The following is a 19,536-nucleotide window of genomic DNA, read 5'->3' on the forward strand; positions in this document are numbered from 1 at the left end:
ATGAAATGATATAATCCTCCTGAACACACTAATGAGATTCAAAATACATACAATTTTGTTTGTACACATATGTTGAAGGTGATATGATTGTTCACTGTGAGAGCTCAAATACCTAATACAGACATGGTAGCCATCGTTTTTACATGCAAAAGGTATTCTTGCAACCCATGTGGTCTGTGGGACTACACCAGTCGATGATGACACCACATAATATTATCAACTTACATGAATAAATAAATCATCTAACAATTTTTTAACTATATTATAATTATCTATTAAATTGATTTTATCCCTGTTCTTAAAATATTTCTGCAGTTTTACACTAATAATTTTATGTCGCCCTTACTTGATGTGCAACTCCCTGTAATATCATCACCACTACCTTTTCTCTGCATGTACTCCCTATAACCTTTGAAACTCCCCCCACCCACCCCTCATTTATATATACCCTGTGGTTGAAGTGAAGGTCATCTCAGCACAAATCCTTATCTCCATAAACCTCACAAAAAATGCACGTGTCCACAAGGACTGTACCATGAACAAAAATTTTCTTTCAAAATACCTCCTTCAGGAAAGTTACATACAGTAGAAGTCCGTTATAGCGAGAATTCAAAACAGCGAAAAATTTACTCGCTGTAACGGATTGTCGTTATATTCGATTTTGTATAAAATTCGGAAAACCCTTCATGCACTTTAAAATCGGTATGAAACGGCAATCAGTTTGTTCAAAACTTGCGTTTCCGCAGACGATATCCACACTACGGCTTACTTGTTTGTTATTTTTTGTAATCCGATACTACGTGAAAGTGTATGTTTAATTTATTTCTGAAAAAAAATATAGTTCCGTATTTCTCCGCATCCAAGATGAACTCCACTTTTTCCTTCAAAAAATTTAAATCAGGCTCAAAAAGAAGTTTGTAAAATCGTACAGGCCTATGCATTTTTAGACTTTTTTAGACGCCGAATATTGACTTTCATCACGCCGTATTTATTTCTTTTTTTGCGGCTGCACAATTATTCTTTATTTCCGCGGGTTTAAGGACCATTACCTTAACATTGGCATCAGATTACTGAAGAGAACTCATGAAAATTTTCCGGCAATACCTATTCCATGCACCTCTACAATACAACGATCCATCAGGAAATTATTCTTGCTGTCTATAAAACTGTTACTTTTACGTAGCGTCAGATATAACCGGCTACCACTACACGCACATCTCGCTTGTTGGGTGCAGCCAAATTCAACGGCTAGCGATGTATAGGCCTAATCGCGAACGTTGAAAGTCAACGAACGAGTTTATTGCGCCACGGTATGGTTAGCTGCCCTTGCGTTTTTCGTGCACATACCTCACAATTTCATCATCGACTTCTTTAAAGAGTCCTTGTTGTGGACCACTGAATGCATTTTTTGTACAGTATGCATTTTTTTAGCTCTTTGTCTTCACGCTAACGCCAAATATTGGCTTTAGTTAGGCTTATGCTGTATCTTCTTGCGGCTGCACAATTATTCTACATTTCCGAGTGTTTAATAAACATTAACTTAAAATTGGAATCATAATATCGACTAGAACCTGTTGAAAATTTGCCGGCAATACCTTTTCCACATATCTTTACAATACGACTATCCATCACGAAAATATTCCTGCTGTCTATAAGCCTTAATTTTACTAAGCGTAAAGTACAATAGACGTGTTATGACTCTGCCACTGAGTAGCCATGGCTTTTCTAAGAATTCGAAGGGTCGCATGTTTTGATGCCATTCTGCAGATTTGAGCAACACACAGGCACTGTACACTGTACAACCGGTAGCGATGTGTAGAAAAGAAGCGTCCGTCAATGATTTCTGTGCGCGTGTGAAAAGAAGCAGCGTGGTTACTGCGGTAGTTGCCAGTGGTATCCATTAATTTACTGTTAGGCCGCGAATGCAACAACCCTTGAGTTTTCGCATGAGATTCTTGGATTCGGAGAAATACGGTATCACTCCAGAGATTTCTGTGGCAAACACCTCAGCTTTCTTCTTCAAACAGCGTCATTAAATCAAATCAAATCAAATCAAATCAAATCAAATCAAATCAAATCAAATCAAATCAAATCAAATCAAATCAAATCAAATCAAATCAAATCAAAATCTCTTTATTTGCAAATGAGGTGTCTACCTCGGTGGCAAATGGTACACTAAAATACATTATTGTCAAGCACTAAATTTTAAATTAACAGGAGGCGAAGAACATTTTCCTAGAATACAATATTATACAATTTACGCTAATAATTTTTTCTATTAAACACACACATCATCCTTAATATATTTATATTGTTTACAAAATTCTACTTATAATATCTTACAAACATAGTCAACTCATATACAGTAAGGTATGTGAAATTACTTCTAATAATATTATACAACTGGTATATGATTAAAATTAACATTGAATTTATTTACATATTTATATTTTACCCATTTTGGAACCTAAGTAGCATAACTACCTGCTGCGTCTTAACCAGAGCCCCTTTTGCCACCACTTTTCAGAGTTCCTGAAGGGCCTTCACAGCTACCGTAGCGGTCCCAGGGCTCTCGAAGTCCCCGCTGTACTCCACCCCCACAGGCAGTCCCCTACTTGGGCTGTCCAAACTCCTTAGACCAGGGGATGGAATTAATTTAATCACACACATTTATTATTTACAATATCCTGCACTGGTCGCATGCCCTCTAACATTCAATTTATTATCTATGTTGTTGTTTATTCTCTTCTTGAATATCTGTACAAATTTTGGAAAAGGATCAAACACTACCCCTGGTAAACTGTTCCACTCTTTCACGCCCTTCCCAATGAAAGAAAATTTACCCCAATCGCTTCTGCTAAAATTCCTTCTAATTTTGTACTTGTGGTCAGTTCTACCAATATAATTATTTTCCAACTGAAGCCTCTCACGGATATCTCTCCATGCTGCTTCTCCTGTATAGGCTCTATATAATCCTATAAGTCTAGTTTTCTCCCTTCTCTTACTTAAAGTTTCCCACCCAAGTTCCTTTAACATTTCTGATACACTACTCTTTCTCCTGAAATCCCCTGTTACAAATCTTGCTGCTTTCCTCTGCACACCATCTAGTTCTTTTATTAGGTATTCTTGGTGAGGATCCCAAACACTGTTTGCATATTCCAATAATGGACGAACCATACTTAAGTAACTTATTTCTTTTAATTCTTTGTTGCATCCTTTAAGTAGCCTCATTATGACATGTAACGATCTGTATGCTTTCCCAACAATGTCATCAACATGACCCTTCCAGTGCAAATTACTTTCAAATCTCACACCTAAGTATTTGCACTTGCCATCTTTTGGGATAACTACCTCATCCAAAGTATATTCAAATTCAGTTTTAAAGCTCCTGTTTGTAAATACTGTAACAGTTGATTTGCCTCCATTAATCTTCATATTATTTTCTTCAACTCATTCTTATTTCCCTATTTCCCTATTTCCCTATAAACAATTATGTCATCTGCATACAATCTTATTTTCGATGTTATATTGTTCCCTAAATCATTTGCGTATATTAAGAAAAGTAACGGACCGATTATACTACCCTGTGCAATTCCCTTCCAGACTTTCTCTTCCTGTGATATATTATTTCCTACTTTGACTTTCTGAACCCTTGAATTTAGAAATGTTCTTATCCAACGTATAACCCTTGCGCCCAATCCTATTCCCTCCAATTTCTTTAATAATATTCCATGTTCCACTCTATCAAAGGCTTTGGAAAGATCTATGGCTATGCAATCTAACTGGCCTCCTGAATCTAACTGATCCTGATATGTCCTGCTGAAATCCCACCAGTTGTGCCTCGCAAGAAAATTTCTTTCTAAATCCATACTGGCTCCTCATGAACCAATTTTTATCATCACATATCCCTCTGATGTACTTTGCTATTAAACTCTCCAGTATTTTACAAACTATACTGGTCAGGCTGATTGGTCTGTAGTTCTCTGGTTTCCTTTTATCACCCTTTCCTTTATAAATTGGTATTATTATAGATTCCTTCCATTCCTTTGGTATTACACTATTATTTATGACATAGTCAAAGAGAAATTTTAAATAAGGCACTATATACCACCCCATTGTCTTTAATACCTCCCCAGTAATTTGATCATTTCCTGCTGCTTTTCCTTGCTGAAGCAGTTGTCATTTGTGAATGAGAAGCTTTTTTTATCCCTGTGTGTCTCTCCCTCTCTATCTTCTGTTACGGTTTCCAAGTCTTGACAATCTTCTACTGAATCTCTGAATTCCCTACTAAAGAGGTTTGCTTTCTCAGTATCTGTTAAATAGTATTCACCCCCTTCTCCCACCATTGTAGGAACTTGGATTCCTTTTCCTTTTTGATTCCTAATATATGAATACAGCTTTTTCTATTTCCCTTTGTGGTCATTAACCTCTTTAAGAATGCCATTCATATAATTCTCTTTTGCTTCCCTTTTCACTCTATTCAGTTCCCTCATTAGCTGTTTTCTAGTTTCTCTATTCTCCCTACCTTCTTTGATTTTCCTGTTTACTATTCTACATTTTCTTTTTAATTTTCTTATTTCCCTTGTGTAATAAACAGGGTCTGAGGTCATTTTACCCTTCTTAATAGGTACAAATCTCTTCTCTCCTTCCCAAATGATTCCTTTAAATTTAGCCCAAAGTGTATCCACATTATTCTCTTCACTTATCCAACAACTGAATTGTGATTTAAGGTAAGTCCAAAATTCATGAACTTTAGTTTTTCTGTATAATTTCTTGTCTTTTGTGACCCTCTTATTAAGCATTTTTGGTATGAGTCCTACATCTATTATTACAGCCTTATGGTCACCTATTCCTTCAATTACCTCAGTTTTATCAACAATTTCCCATGGTTTAACCAAGAATACATCTAGCAAGTTATTGAGACGAGTTGGTTCTTGTACTACTTGTGTAAATCCTCCCTCCCAAATTAACTTATTTGCCAGTTTTTGTTCAAGGGCTTCACTTGCAGCTCCATTCCATTCAACTTCAGGCAAGTTTAGATCTCCCCCAATTATTACCGTATCATTATTGTTTTTATGAGTATAATCTATTATTTTCTCAAATATTTGCATGTCAGTTTCCTCTCTTCCAGGCCTATATGTTCCTATAATTCCCACCTCCTTCATATTATCACAAATTAATTTTATCCCTAATATTTCATCCCTTTCATCAGTAAACCATTCATGCGAACAATAAGTTTCCTTCACCAGAATAAATACCCCTCCTCCCTTTTTATCTCCTCGGTCTCTACGATAGACTGTATACCCTTCTGGAAATACTTCTGTATTACCCACCCCTTCTCTCAACCACGATTCCACTCCTACCACCACATCCGTCTCATAAGATTCCATCAATGTACTGAATTTTAATTGTTTATTTACTACACTCTGACAGTTTACCAAGAGCAATCTCAGACCTCCTTCCTCCCTAAAACTTGACTGTTGTAATTGGGTAATGTTTGACTCATGAGTTGAGAACTTCCCTGGAACCCAGATCCTTGTACATAGATCTTGATTTAAGGGTCTGGGTTTTCTGGCAAGTTTCCCTGTATGTGCCAGTTTAGTGGTATGGGTTTTCTTAAGTACAGATTAGTTTGCAAATCTCTGTTGATAATTGTAGCAATTTGTCTACAGAGACTTGCTTTTCCATTACCATTTAGATGTAACCCATGTCTAGTGAACATTTGCCTGCCAAGACCTAAAGTATCTACTACATAGACATTTCTAAAACTCTTACATAATCTCTTGATTTTTATATTTACATCATGTACAGCTTTGTTCACACATGAGTCCTCTAAAAGGTCATACCTGGGTGGCACATTAACTACAATTACTTTTGAGTCAGGTAGTTTGGAAATCTTACCTCTGAGAGTCGTAATTAGTTTCTCACCTTCATTTGCAGCAATGTCATTTGTACCACTCACAATCACCACATAATTGTCCTTCTCTAACACAGGATCACAACTTGAAAGGACGTCTTCAGTTTTGGCACCTGGTTTTATTAGTCCTAAAACCTCAGTCTCTGGATTCTGCAGCTCATCCTTGATGCCTTCTGCCATACCCCGCCCTTGACTGTCTGCGTAGAGATGAATCTTTGGTGATCTTGACTTTCGGTTGGTTTTCTTCTTCTGTAGCTTACCTCCACTGGATTTAAAATTATTTGGAAAACTTGGTGTGTCTTCTTCTGGAACTTGCTGCAATAACTGAAATCTATTTTGGCACTGCAAAGAGTTTTTTCCCGGTTTTAAGTTGTACGTAGTCTCTCCCATATGTTTAACATTAGGCCTAAAATGGCCACGCGTCATTTCCGTCCACAGCGATCTTTCTTCTCCAATGTCTTCTTTATCTTCCAGTTTCTTTATTCTGTCCTTTAAGCTTTCATTTTCATCTTTCAGAGCGCATAAGTCTTCTTGTAGCACTCCTAAAATCTTAATTATAGTTTCGTAAGTCTCTCTTTCTTGTTGTTCTGCCTCACTATCAGTTTGTTTACACTCAGGACACAGCCACTCACTTTCTTCAATATCAGTCCTATTTACAATATTTGCACAACGAAAATGGTACCATTCATCACACTTACGACACAGAATCCCATTTTTAACTACTCTTCTGCATTTGCCACATTTTTCACTGCATCTTACACCATTATCTACTACGGATATCACAGACTCACACACAGTAGTCGCCATCTTGGTTATCATCTTGGTCATCTAACCTAACCGTATATGTAGCCTATCATGAAAACATATTTGAAACGCATGTAGAGAAATAACCTCCTCGCGATGAATTTACATGTAAATAGCCGTAACTAAACGCGAGAAGATATGAAATATCCTCTGAAAACAGTGATGCACTCTGCCATATCTTGAGGTGTATGACATTCTTACGTAATTTCCGTATAACATTAAAATTAAGATATCGTATATTCAGTCTTTATTTTTACGAGTTAACAACTGCTATCGGCCACGTTATTTACGTATTTATTACGAAAACGTGTTATCCTTTTTCATTTCGAATTTTCTCTAGAGAACAGCAGTCGATGGGTAGGCCTATTACTAATCAATTCCAACATCGCCTTTGAATGTCATAAAGAGAGCTCGCAAATGCACAAAGTGAGAAAACTATACCGTACCGAAGATGATCGATCGCATGTTGTTGCAAACATTGCAGTTTTCTTATTCAAACAGCGTCACGTATCCTAACTTAACCATACTATACATATGATGAAAACACACTTCAAGCGCCGGTAGAGAAATTATACCTTTCTCGCTATAAATTTTCATAATAGCCTTTCTGTAATTTAACCAGACGCAACAAAATAAAACTAACCTATGAAATCAATTAAGCACTCTGCCATATCTCGAGGGTCTATCCCATTCTTACTTAATTGCAGTATTTAGCCTCAAAATTAAGCGGTCGTTTAGTCAGCCTTAATTTTTAACGAGTTAACAACCGGTATCGGACACGTTATTTACGCATTTATTACGAAAATATGTTCTCTTTCATTTCAAATTTTCTTGACGGGACAGCTGTCGATGGATATTACTAATCGACTCCGACATCGCCTTCGAATGTCGACGAGAGAAATCGCTAGTGCACATAGCGAGGAAACGATGCCGAAGGTAATCGATCGCATGCAATATCATCGCTGGGGTGCATAAATATCGGTAACGGAGAAAATTGTGTGCGCTTAATCGCTCGTAATAACGGATGCGCCAGTGATAGGGTTCTCGCTGTAACCGAAGGACGCTACACAGGTTAATATAGGAATTTTGAAGGAACAGAAAAAAGTCGTCGCTATAACGGAGTTCTCGTTATAAGCCGTACTCGCTATAGCGGACATCTACTGTATGCACATATGGACATAGCATGATTTTTGGTGAGTAAACCCTTCTAACCTCCTTTTGAATTGAATTTTTAAAACCATGAAATATGGAACTATAATGCAAAATATCTACTCATGTGTCAAATGGTTTTTAAAAAGCAAGTAAGTCTGATTTGCAGGTTGCAACCCCTTTTTAATTCCTTTAGGGGTTTAATATCTAAATCCCTTTCTGTTTGATCCCCATGAAAAGAAGAGTAACAATTACAATAATTTTCAACTATGTATTTCAAACAGTTTCAGAGAAGTGATTATATATAACTTGATTTCAACTCTTAACATTAACATCTAGGACATGAAAAGGGCAACCGTCAAGTGAAATTTAATCTTTGTACATCAAATTGTTTTGAAGGAAGAAGTGTTTTGGAGGGCTAACTCTCATTCAACCTCCTTAGGGGTGGAATGTTTTAAAACCATTTCTTAATTAACATCTAGGACATAAAAGTTACCTTCAAGACTTTTCAGATATAACTCCTATTCAACCCATTACAACCTTTTCTTGTTTAATATCAAAGATATAAAGGAGCACCCATTATGTGAAATTTCAACTTTGTACAGCAAATTATTTTGGAGAATTAATATTTAAATTTTGGGGTATAATACCTGTTCCACCCCCTTAGGGATGAATTTATTCAAAACCTTCTGTGAAATTCAACTTCTTATATTGTGGGATGCTGCAGATATGGTGATTAGTCAGTGAGTGGTATTTGACTTAACATTTATTTTATTTAAAATTAAATTCATGAACAAACATTTCAAGTTGTAGTATTTTTGCAGACTTCCTGAGTTAATAGCAAATCGAATGAAACCTTCTACATCCATCATAGGTATGGTAAATTTTACGTAATTTTGCATAAGCAATGAAATTAGATATACAATACAGATTAAATGATAGTTTTCTGACCGTTAGTGTAAGTTCCCATGGAATTTGAATCACACGGTCATTTTTTATTGTTTCCACTGGTTCCAGCAGAGGTTCCCATACAGCCAAGTAACTGTTATAGTTTGCCATTTGTAAGCTTAAGCTGCAATTCATGCTTAGCTGAAACATATAGAAAAATCAATAACTACCACTTTCAGACAAGGAATATAAAAAGTTAATTTAATTAATGATACTCACCTGTGAGCTCCAATCATGAATAGTAGCATTTAAACCAGCATTCAGTAGAATCATAGGCAGGGTATGACTGCCAACCCCAGCTTCAATTGTAACTGTAACGGAAGGTGCTTGTAGAATGCATATCTCGCTTCTACTTGGAATCTGCTTAAATGATGCTTTCGTCAATTCAGTCACATCCTTCTCGCCATCTGAACATAAAATGAAAATTATGTTTTAAGTATTCACAAACTCTGAATTCACAATTAAGTATTTATTTATTTTCCACCTAGTCGATACAATGATTGCTTAAGGCAATTTTTAATGGTCAAAAGTGGTACATGTTTCGTATATTATCAACATCTTCAGCCACATAACACTGTTTAGATGAAAAATATATAAAATTGATGAAGTAATGCTTTAGAGGAAGTGTCCTTAAAATTAACATAAGATTGACAAGATTAAAACAAACGAATAACTCAAGAGAAAATATATAAATTATTTCTACAATAGAAAGCAGTCGTCAAGGAAACACTTGTACAATATTCCATAGAGAAATTGTCCTAATAAATATTCTTTTCTTAATAATTCATGAAAAAAGATCAATTTATAAATTAAAAATTATACAATTTATAAGTAATTATCGAAATGAAGAAATCCTGATATCACAGTGCGGCTCTTATTATTAATGTAGATGAAAATATAACTAATTCCTAGTTAAGATGTACAATATTATTCCTAGTTGTCAAATCTTATTAAGCCTGCTTTCCTTTGGAACAGTAACTCCTGTCATTCTTTCACAGTTTTGCGCCAGGTGTAATATTGATGATGCGTTCTTCCTTGCTCTTGCACCTGAGGAGGTGGAGGAGCGCGGGATTTAGGTGTGTCAAGAACTTCCTTGCTGTCACCTATAGCTTCAACTGAGGAGGAATAAGTTGTAGGGCTATCTGTAGGTGGAGAAATTCCAATTCTTGTTTTTTCTTGATCCTTCTCAAGCATTTTCAAATATACTAGAATTTGATAATATAATGGATTCTTATATTCTACAGCCTCATTAAGGTTATCATTTTTCTTTACAAGTTGGTCTAGATGAATGTACAGGTCTTCATATGTGTTCATTAAGCTGCCCTTTTTTAACTTTTTTATGATGGTCAGGTCTTGTTCTATGTTGGTAAATTTATGACCTGTGGCAGTCCCAGTTTCAAACTATACCTCTCACACACTGGTAAAACCCATTGGCTTGTTGGACTTTCTTTCTAATTTCTTCATTTAGTTTCCCATCTTCTGCAAGTATACTCCCCAAATATTTAAACCATTTCACAACTTCTAATTGTCTTCCCTTTACTTCAATATTCTCTCTTCCTTCTCTATTACCTCTCATCATAATTACTGTTTTACACTTCTCCACAATTATTTTCATTCCATATTCCTCTATCTTCCGATTCTATACAATAAGTTGTTCTTTTACTTCCATTTTATTGTCTCCCTATATTACTATGCCATCTGCAAAGAGTAAGGCCTTTGTCTCCTTGCTTCCCATTTTCTGTTGTACACTCTTCTGGATTTCATCCATAACTGTGATGAAGAGTAGTCTTGTTTCTATACTGAACCAGTTTGTTTGTCCTATCTTAGTCTTAACACTCCTTGCACACTTTTCATAGAAGCTCTTATCCAAAAATTACTGATAGATCAACAACTAGATGTTAAATATGAAATTAAAAATAAACTCCCTAATTTAGCTAAAGGCATTAAGGAAGGAGCCCCAGGGAATGCTACCGAACAAAATAAGAAATTAAAAACTAAAATATAAGAACAATGTTATTGTTACGAAAGCCGGTAAGAGGGGAACAATTTTTATCATGGACAAGGACGATTATGTATCAAAAACAGAGACCTTTTTCTCAAACAGTTCATACACTGTAGTAAATAAATATCCCACAACACAGATTTAAAAGAAATTAAAAACACTCCTGAAAACTCATCTTTCATTTTCATTAAACAAGAGAAACAAAAGTTCTTCAACATGAACCCCAGTCTTCTGACAGCCTGAGCGCTCCCGAAATTGCATAACACCGGAATCCCCATTAGACTGATCATTAACTTCCAAAATAGTCCTACTTATAAGATTTCTAAATATATACATAACTTCTTACAACAACACTACAATTTCCATAGAAAAATGACAGCAAGAAACTCGGTAGTTTCTATGAGAAATTGACCAGTTTAAATTGTCACAATTTCATGTCATGTGTTCTTACAACATCAAGGACATGTACTCAAATATTCCAATTAAAGAATATTAACATTATTGGAGATAATATTTTGGCCCAAAATCAATCAAGCAAGCTAGAAATAGAAAATTTCACCAATAATTTAGATCTCATTTTAAGCTATAATTATTTTACATTTAACTGCAAAATTTATCATCAAATGGGTCTTCCAATGGGAGCTCCGGCTTCCAGGATTTTAGCCAATATTTTTCTAGATTCTTTGGTAAACAACAAAATTATTTGACAAGTGCAGGGCCTAGAGATCTCGTTAAGATTTGTCGATAACACGTTTATCACCACTGACCAGAGAAAAAACAATAGTCATGATATTCTTCAATATCTTAATTCATTACATAAAAACATCTAGTTCACTACCGAGGAACTATAATTCCATACATTTTTTAGATGTCACTATTATGAGGGAGCAAGATAATCTTGTCTTATAAACTATACAGGAAATTGACACATTCACCCACCACAATTCAATGCAACTCTATGCACCCAGCCAGGCAAAAGAAAGCAGCTTATTATAGTGCAGTATATCGAGCTTTGAAATTGCCCCTTTTTAAAGGTGAACGTTCCAAAGAGTTGAAATATTTATGCAATGAAGCCACATTCAACGGTTTTGATAAGTTTATCAATAAAATCATAAGTAAGGTAAAGAGGAAACTTCTTTCAAAATGAACCCCTGACACAAATAAGAATTCCGGCTTTGCTGTTTTGCATATAATCCACAATTTTACAAATAGCAAACACGTTAAAAGAAGGAAAGCCCAAGTAGCATGCATACTCCACCCACAATACGAATGCCAATATATTTTTAAATCACAATAGCGTTAACCCAGAAAACAGTAATGATACAGATTCGGGTGTTTACAGGCTTAATTGTGCTAGTTGTAGAGCCACGTACGTTGAACAAACCGGGTGAGACTTCGCAACTAGATACCTGGAACATGTAAACGCCAGTACACACTGAAAATTCTCTGCTATGAGTAGTCACATGGACTACTGGACATACATATACGTCAACTGAACAAGATCTGGAGGTAATAAAAAAGAGTGAAGAAAGGGTGCCTCATGAATACAACGGAAAACCTATTCATTTTACAGGACAAATTCTATAAGAATCAAAATCTGAATGAAAACATAGGAATCCTTTATTTGATTCAATACCTCACTTATTAAATCTACTTGGCATCAATAACGAATTGGCTACAGAATGAAGATTTTTCTCCCACCTAGAAGGAAAACGTCTCCTCCATCCCCTTCTGCAGCTGTTGTTCCCTCGCCCTCCACCAAGCATGCAGACCATGTGAGCACACACAGATACAACACTAGGAGGAAAGCAACGTTGAGCACAGTAGGAGGTCTGGTGTGAGTCAGACGTGAGGGGTGTCAGATGACGAGTAAACTCAAAGTATTAGAAAACACGACAGCTAAATTGCTTTCCCTATTAAGCTCCAAAATATGTTCTCCTTTCCATTATGGACACAACCACAACACAAAGAGTTGCTTTCCATCTTGAACACAATTAGGCCAGTCCAATTCATCTGGCGAGAAAATTCCCTTTCAATCACACCAAGGTGGCACACTACAAGAACTTGCATAGCTACACACCACTGTTTTAATTATTTAATAAGTAGTATTACGATCCCTTATTTTAGGACAGTTTTTAAGTGGCTTTTCTTGAATACACCTTTTACATCAAGAGGTGCCAAACAGTGACAACGAAGAGAAAAATATTGACTCTTTAGACATTTAAACCCTTTATTTGGTCAAGGACTAGTTTAATATTGTGTTTTACCTATGTTACTTGTGTTTTTGTGTTTATTTTAACTCAAAGATATGAGTTTCGTAGTTGTTTCCATATTGAACTGAGATCACAGAGATGAGTTATTAACCTCTTAACTGGGCATGACGTATATATTCGTACGCTGAATGTTACAGGGTAATGGGCATGATGAATATATACGTACTGGTCTTTTACCGCGAATATCTCCTGGGTATGACGAGCTACTTTGCCGCGTCGTGTATTATCGTCTTAATTTATGTTTTTCCTGCACTATGGCAGCAAATACCACATATCACGCTCCTTGAAGCTTGTTGGTTTTTATTTTACAACTGTACGGTGTTACTTGTCTGCAGTAGGCCAAATATGGCAGCATCTAGTTCAAGGCGTAAGTTCGAAACGCTCGAAGGAAACAAGATTATTCAACACTTAGAGAACGATTGTGACGATTTATGTTCTCAGAATTCCAAAGATGAGTGGCTTGATACAGATGATGATGAGTCTGATAGTGAAAGTGGTTCAGAGAATGAGAATGAAGAACAAGATAAACAATATGACGTATCGGATGAAGACCAAGTGCTAGACATGTTTCAACCTTTCCCGCCGCGTGGTGTTTCACGTCAGAAATTCGTATTTTCTGGTGCTAGTGGTGTAAATGTGGGCTGATTTATGGATATTTGGCAAACCCGCTGCATTAGAGTGGGACAGCGCTACTCGCAAAACATGGGTGAAGGAAAGAGACGGAATTATCCCATTACTGCTGTACTGCATTTCAAGGTTGGAATGCTCTATAGTTAATAGTTGAATATAGGCGATATTTTTATTTGTTGATAATGCGCTCTATAAATTCATTGTCATAACCGTTATATTTGGCTATGAAGCGGATTGTATTCAATTCTTTATTTAGATTTACTGTATTAAGCGGTACACTGAATGCCCTGTCTACCATGCTGTTCTAGGTAGCTTTGGGATGAAAATAATTTTTCTTGATAGTAGTGGCTGTCTGTGTCGGTTTCCTGTAAATTTTTTATTCTATAGACGAAGGAAGTCTGTTTAATGTGAGATCCAGAAAATTTATGCTTCTGTTTGACTCAGATTCCAGACTGAACTTTATCTGCGGGTCAATATTGTTTAAATTGTTAAGAGTGGTGGTTGCATCGGCTATTCTTTCTTCAAGGATAACGAGTGTGTCATCTACAAACCTGGCCCAAAATTTTATGTTCTCGAAGTCACTATTGTTGTTAATTGCTGTGTGCTCTAAATGGTCAATATATATCTCAGCTAATATCCCTGAAGCAGGTGATTCCATAGCTAAGCCATCATGCTGGTATATGTAATTATTGAAACTGAAGAAATTATTCTAAACTACTAGTTTTAAAATTTCTATGAAATCTTGGATCTAAAGTTTACTGAGGTTGCTATATTTTTTGAGATTGTTTTGAATTATTGGAAAAAGTTTCTTAGTATTGATGCTCGGATACATATTTGTTATGTCGAAAGACTGCATTGAGTGGAAAGGCTGCATTTGAAATTCATCTAGTTTTTTAACTAACTTGATATTATTTACAGACTTATTTGACAGCAAATTATAGTTCCTTTTTAGAAATTTCTGGATGAATTGTGATAGCTTATATAATGGACTTGGTCTATAATTTATGAAGAGGCGTATGGGGACGCCAGTCTTATGGATCTTAGGTAAAGCTTTCTCTACTGGTAGCAAAACGTACCAACAACAAACTGTTTTTAATAAATTAATATTATTGTAATCTAAGAAAATCGTAAGATTTTGAAGTGGTGGGAAGGTGGAACTTTCCAAACGTACAAGTTGGAATTTGTTATATGTAATAACTCCACCACGGATCAAGATGAAATTTATTACTTGTAATTTTAGTGAATTGTCAAACCTCGCAATGCAGCATGAGCGTAATTTTGGCTGCTGCGAGCTATACTTGCAGTTAGATCGGAGTTAATGATGTCTGTTCTGCCTTATCTGTCATAATGTAATGCATACAAATAATTTCAATGAATAGCTACTAAATTATAATAACTTCAATATTTTCCAATTTGTAATACCTGCACGACTTAACAAAAAAATGTAGAAACTGTTCCTCTCGACCTGAATTTAAAAAAATTAAAAATAACAAATCAGTCACTTTAATGGCATTAAGTTAATATTTATCTATTATTATTATTATTATTATTATTATTATTATTATTATTATTATTATTATTCAGCATATGCCTTTTCTAAACATGACATGCATTAAAAAAAAAAACTTTTGATCAGGTACCTCTTTGTAATCTTCTTGATTCTGGCCACTTGAAGTGGATATATCAATGCTGGTCTAATAAACTGAACAATCACTGTTAATTTTTGGTGCGGCTGAAGTAAATGGGTCATTATAAGAGTTTCGAGGTTTTCTCTTAATTTGGTTATAATTGGAGATGAATTTAATGTTAATGTTTGGTTAATAGTTGCACCTAAATATTTGATCTTTTGTTCAAGAGTGATGCCTATAACCTTTGCATGCACTGTTCCAATTGTGTAATTGCTGAGCTTGCCATTTAGGTCTCTTTTTTTTTTTTTTGACAAAATGGATATCTTTAAGGTAATGCAATGAAAAAAAAATGGTGCAACCATAATCTTTTCAGAGGAAAGGTCTTTTTCAACAATAGTAGACACAGGTAAATGCTTCTTGCATACATCACCACAAACATGAGTATGTTTATTATTTATCATTTTGCATTTATGAGATACAGCTGGATAGAGGCAAATATGGTTCCTCTCCATTTTAGTCTATCATGCTAACATTCTTCAACCATCATCATGCTCCAGGTCCCATCGCCTTATGCTCTTCTTAATCAGGTCCATCCAATGTAGGAAAGGTCTCCCTTCAATATGATTCCTTAGCTAGTTCTGCCATTCTTCCATCATTCAATCATTTAATATGTGCAGAACATCTATTATTCTCTATTTTATGACAAAATTTTCTCTCTCTTTCTGAATATCACACTACCACTTCCTGCCTTTTGAAAAATACTCCTCTACTGTCTGTATTTGATTTTCATACTTTATTGCTTGGCAGGTCATAACTGTAATATACATTGCTCTCATTTTACAAGGAAACTTCCCCATCATTCAGCTACCGGCCACCTTCTGCTCCTCCAAACAGCATGTTCCATTACTACCGGCAAATCACAATATTTAGCCACTAAAGAGTACATTAAGCTCACGAATTTACATATATTCTTATTATTATTATTATTATTATTATTATTATTATTGTTATTAAAAACACTGTACATTTATACAAGGTTATTTTGGTAAACTTTGCTCTTTAGGGTTTCCCAAATCACAGTTATTTAGGCCGGCTGACCTAGCGGGCCATAAACCTGTACTAATTATTATCATCATCATCATCATCATCATCATCATCATCATCATCATCATCATCATCATCTTCTTCTTCTTTTTCTTATAAGCATTTATCCTGCAGGTCTAGGGTCCACTTGATTGATCAAGGAACGCCATTTCCTGTGGTCGAAAAGATCATTATGCTGTAGGTGGAGTGCTCTTATGTCGGTGTTAATGGCATCCTGCCATTGTTATTTTGGCCTTCCAATTGGTCGAGTTTTACTGAGTAAGGAGGTAGGCAGTACTGGCGATGGTGTGGGGTGCTGCGCGCATAATGTGGCCATTATAAGCTATAAATTTCATTTTTGTTCTGTACTGAAGTGCAACCTTTTTAACACAATATATCAAGTAAATATTGTATTGAAAATGTGGATCCTCTTGTCAATTTATTTCTTATAATGTGGCCATACTATTGGGGATGTCTCTGACACATTTTTTCATTTGTTGGGTATCGCTCTCAAATGTGATTTTATTTGACGTAAATAAATATCACACAAGAACACGTTCACTTCCTTGTATAAACTACTTTATTGTCACTATAAGTCACAACACACAATTACAAACAATAGCAAATAAAAAGGAGACCCAAATACCGAATTGGAACTATGAACATTCTATCATTTAATGGAAAGGTAGAAGAACTCCTAGACATGATGGATAGAAGAATATCAATATTGGGATTAAGTGAGACCAAATGAAACTGGAGAACACTAAGTACACCGTCATACAAGTGTATGCCCCACAGACAGGCTGCAATGAGGAAGATAAAGAGAAATTTCGGCAAGACCTGGAAGATACAGTTAATGAGGAAAATGTTAATATTATTATTGGAGATCTAAATGCGCAAGTTGGGTAGACAGACTTGGGTACGAGAACATCATTGGTTGACATGGATTTGGACAAAGGAACCCAGCAGGAGAACAACTATTATATCTGTGCAGAAGAAATAATCTTATAATCAAAAATACATTCTTCAAAAAAAGGAGACAGTCACAGAATAACAAGGTACAGTTGGGATGGCCAGTATAGAACAGACTGACTATGTAATCACGAATAAAGATGGTGACAGGTACATCAGAGATGTAAAGGTCATCCCTATTGAAAGCATGGACAGTGACCACAGATTGTTGGTAGTAGACTTCAAACATAAGACTAATGAAACTCAGAAAATTATTATGAAAAAACCAAGGGTTAAAACTTGGAAGTTGCAAGAAGTCCAAATAAAGGAAGGAATAAAACTAAGGATTCAACAGAGTTTGCCGAAGGGTGAAGTAATCAGCGTTAATGAAGAGTGGAAGACCTTCAAAGACACCTTTGTGGGAGAAGCCAAAAACCTATGTGGAGTTACAAGTTCAATCAAAAGATAAAAGGAGACACCATGGTGGAACGATTAGAGTGCAAACAGCAGTGAAAGAAAGAAACCAAATAAAGAAGGCACTGGACAAGGAAAAACAAAAACAGGGACAAGAACGAAATGAACAAGAAATACAAAGACTTCAAGGAGTATACAGGAACAAGAAACTTGCTGTAAAGAACATTGTAAGGGAAGAAAAAAGAGAAGAAATGGAAGGAGTTTGCAGACAAACTGGAAGAGTACAGTAGAGGAAATATGAAATTGCTATACAGTGTAGTGAAAAACAAGCGAAGGGATCAAGAGACCATAAAAGCAATAGAATGTGATGATGGAACTGGCAAAGAACAGAGAGAAACAAGAACTCAAGATCTCTTTCAAAAAGCTGCTGAATGGAGATAAGAAAACATAACGGATAGAGGAGAGCCAAGTCGAAGAACCACAACTGAACCACCAATTACATGGCTTGAAGTTGAAAATGCGCTCTAGAACATGAAGAAAGGAAAGGCAGTGAGCATAGATGAACTAAGTGCAGATATGCTGAAAGCAGCAGGAATTCCAGGAATCCAATGACTCTACAGACTGCTCAACAAGATATGGGAGGAAAATACTATTCCAGAAGACTGGAAGATGGGCATCACTGTACCTCTGTTCAAGAAAGGAAGCCGACGAAAATGTACTAATTACCGTGGTATCACACTACTGTCTCATGTCCTGAAAATATTGGAAAAAATAATAGAGACCAGAATCAGAGATATTGTTGAAACAATTTTGGAAGAAGAGCAGTATGGTTTCAGACCAGGAAGGTCAACTACAGACCTTATATTTGCAATTAGGATACCGACCGACCGACCGATCGATCAATCAATCAATCAATCAATCAATCAATCAATCAATCAATCAATCAATCAATCAATCAATCAATCAATCAATCAATCATTCAATAGTAACAATACTGCATAATCACTAGCAACATATTTTTATGAAATTCTGTTGCAAGGTCACGTATACTGGGGAGGAAAAAATTGTAAGATCAACTTCTTTCTACTTGATTGTATGAAAATCATTCAGAATTGAAGGCAGCTGTGGAAATACGCAAAAATCCTAACAATTTCAACGGGGACACTGGCTATCAATTAAGTAATACATGGTTGCCAGCCATTAAGGATTTATGTAGGTAGTTCTCTCCCTGTTCTTTCACTATTGTTATTGTTATTTTGTTTTGGTGTCCTCCAAATATGTACATTCGTCACCAGATGGTTCATTCCAGGCTGTGCAGTAAGTGTCATACCTTCACCGGTTATGCTTCCCCCCTCCCAGACCATCTCACATTACTATCATCCTACATTCTTCAGCTCTGTTCTTGTCTATCCTGGGTGTTTTTCATTGCACTTCATTTTATTATTTTCTACTCATTCCTTCCACCACATTCGCCCCTGATTTGTCTGATGACCTTTGTGTTCTCTCTCTCTCTCTCTCTCTCTCTGTGTAATGGAACTCTTAACTCTTTCCGGTCTACAGCGGCCAAAATTACGTTCAGGCCGCGCTGCGGGCATAGCCCGTAGTAAGGTTTGACAATTCGCTAAAAATCGAGAACGGGCTATGAGCGCATTCTGGTGGTTACATCGTATTTCTTCATGTATTAGTTACAAGAGTATTTAAGCACATGGCAGTATTATATGTCTAAGTCAGAGAATT

The 19,536-nt window shown here is 35.9% G+C and overlaps 1 protein-coding gene across 1 annotated transcript in view; it reads right to left on the reverse strand.

Annotated features, from left to right (window-relative positions):
* Nucleotides 1-19,536, reverse strand: part of LOC136885511 (intermembrane lipid transfer protein Vps13) — a 1,358,975-nt gene that overhangs the window by 447,444 nt on the left and 891,995 nt on the right. The window contains exons 37-38 of the mRNA XM_067158109.2: nt 9,038-9,225; nt 8,822-8,959 (exon numbers count right to left, since the gene is read on the reverse strand). Of these exons, the coding sequence (XP_067014210.2) occupies nt 8,822-8,959; nt 9,038-9,225 (326 nt within the window). The remainder of the gene's footprint in view (nt 1-8,821; nt 8,960-9,037; nt 9,226-19,536) is intronic.

The sequence above is a fragment of the Anabrus simplex genome, chromosome 1 (genome assembly GCF_040414725.1).
Source record: "Anabrus simplex isolate iqAnaSimp1 chromosome 1, ASM4041472v1, whole genome shotgun sequence".
Taxonomy (NCBI): Eukaryota; Metazoa; Arthropoda; class Insecta; order Orthoptera; family Tettigoniidae; genus Anabrus; species Anabrus simplex.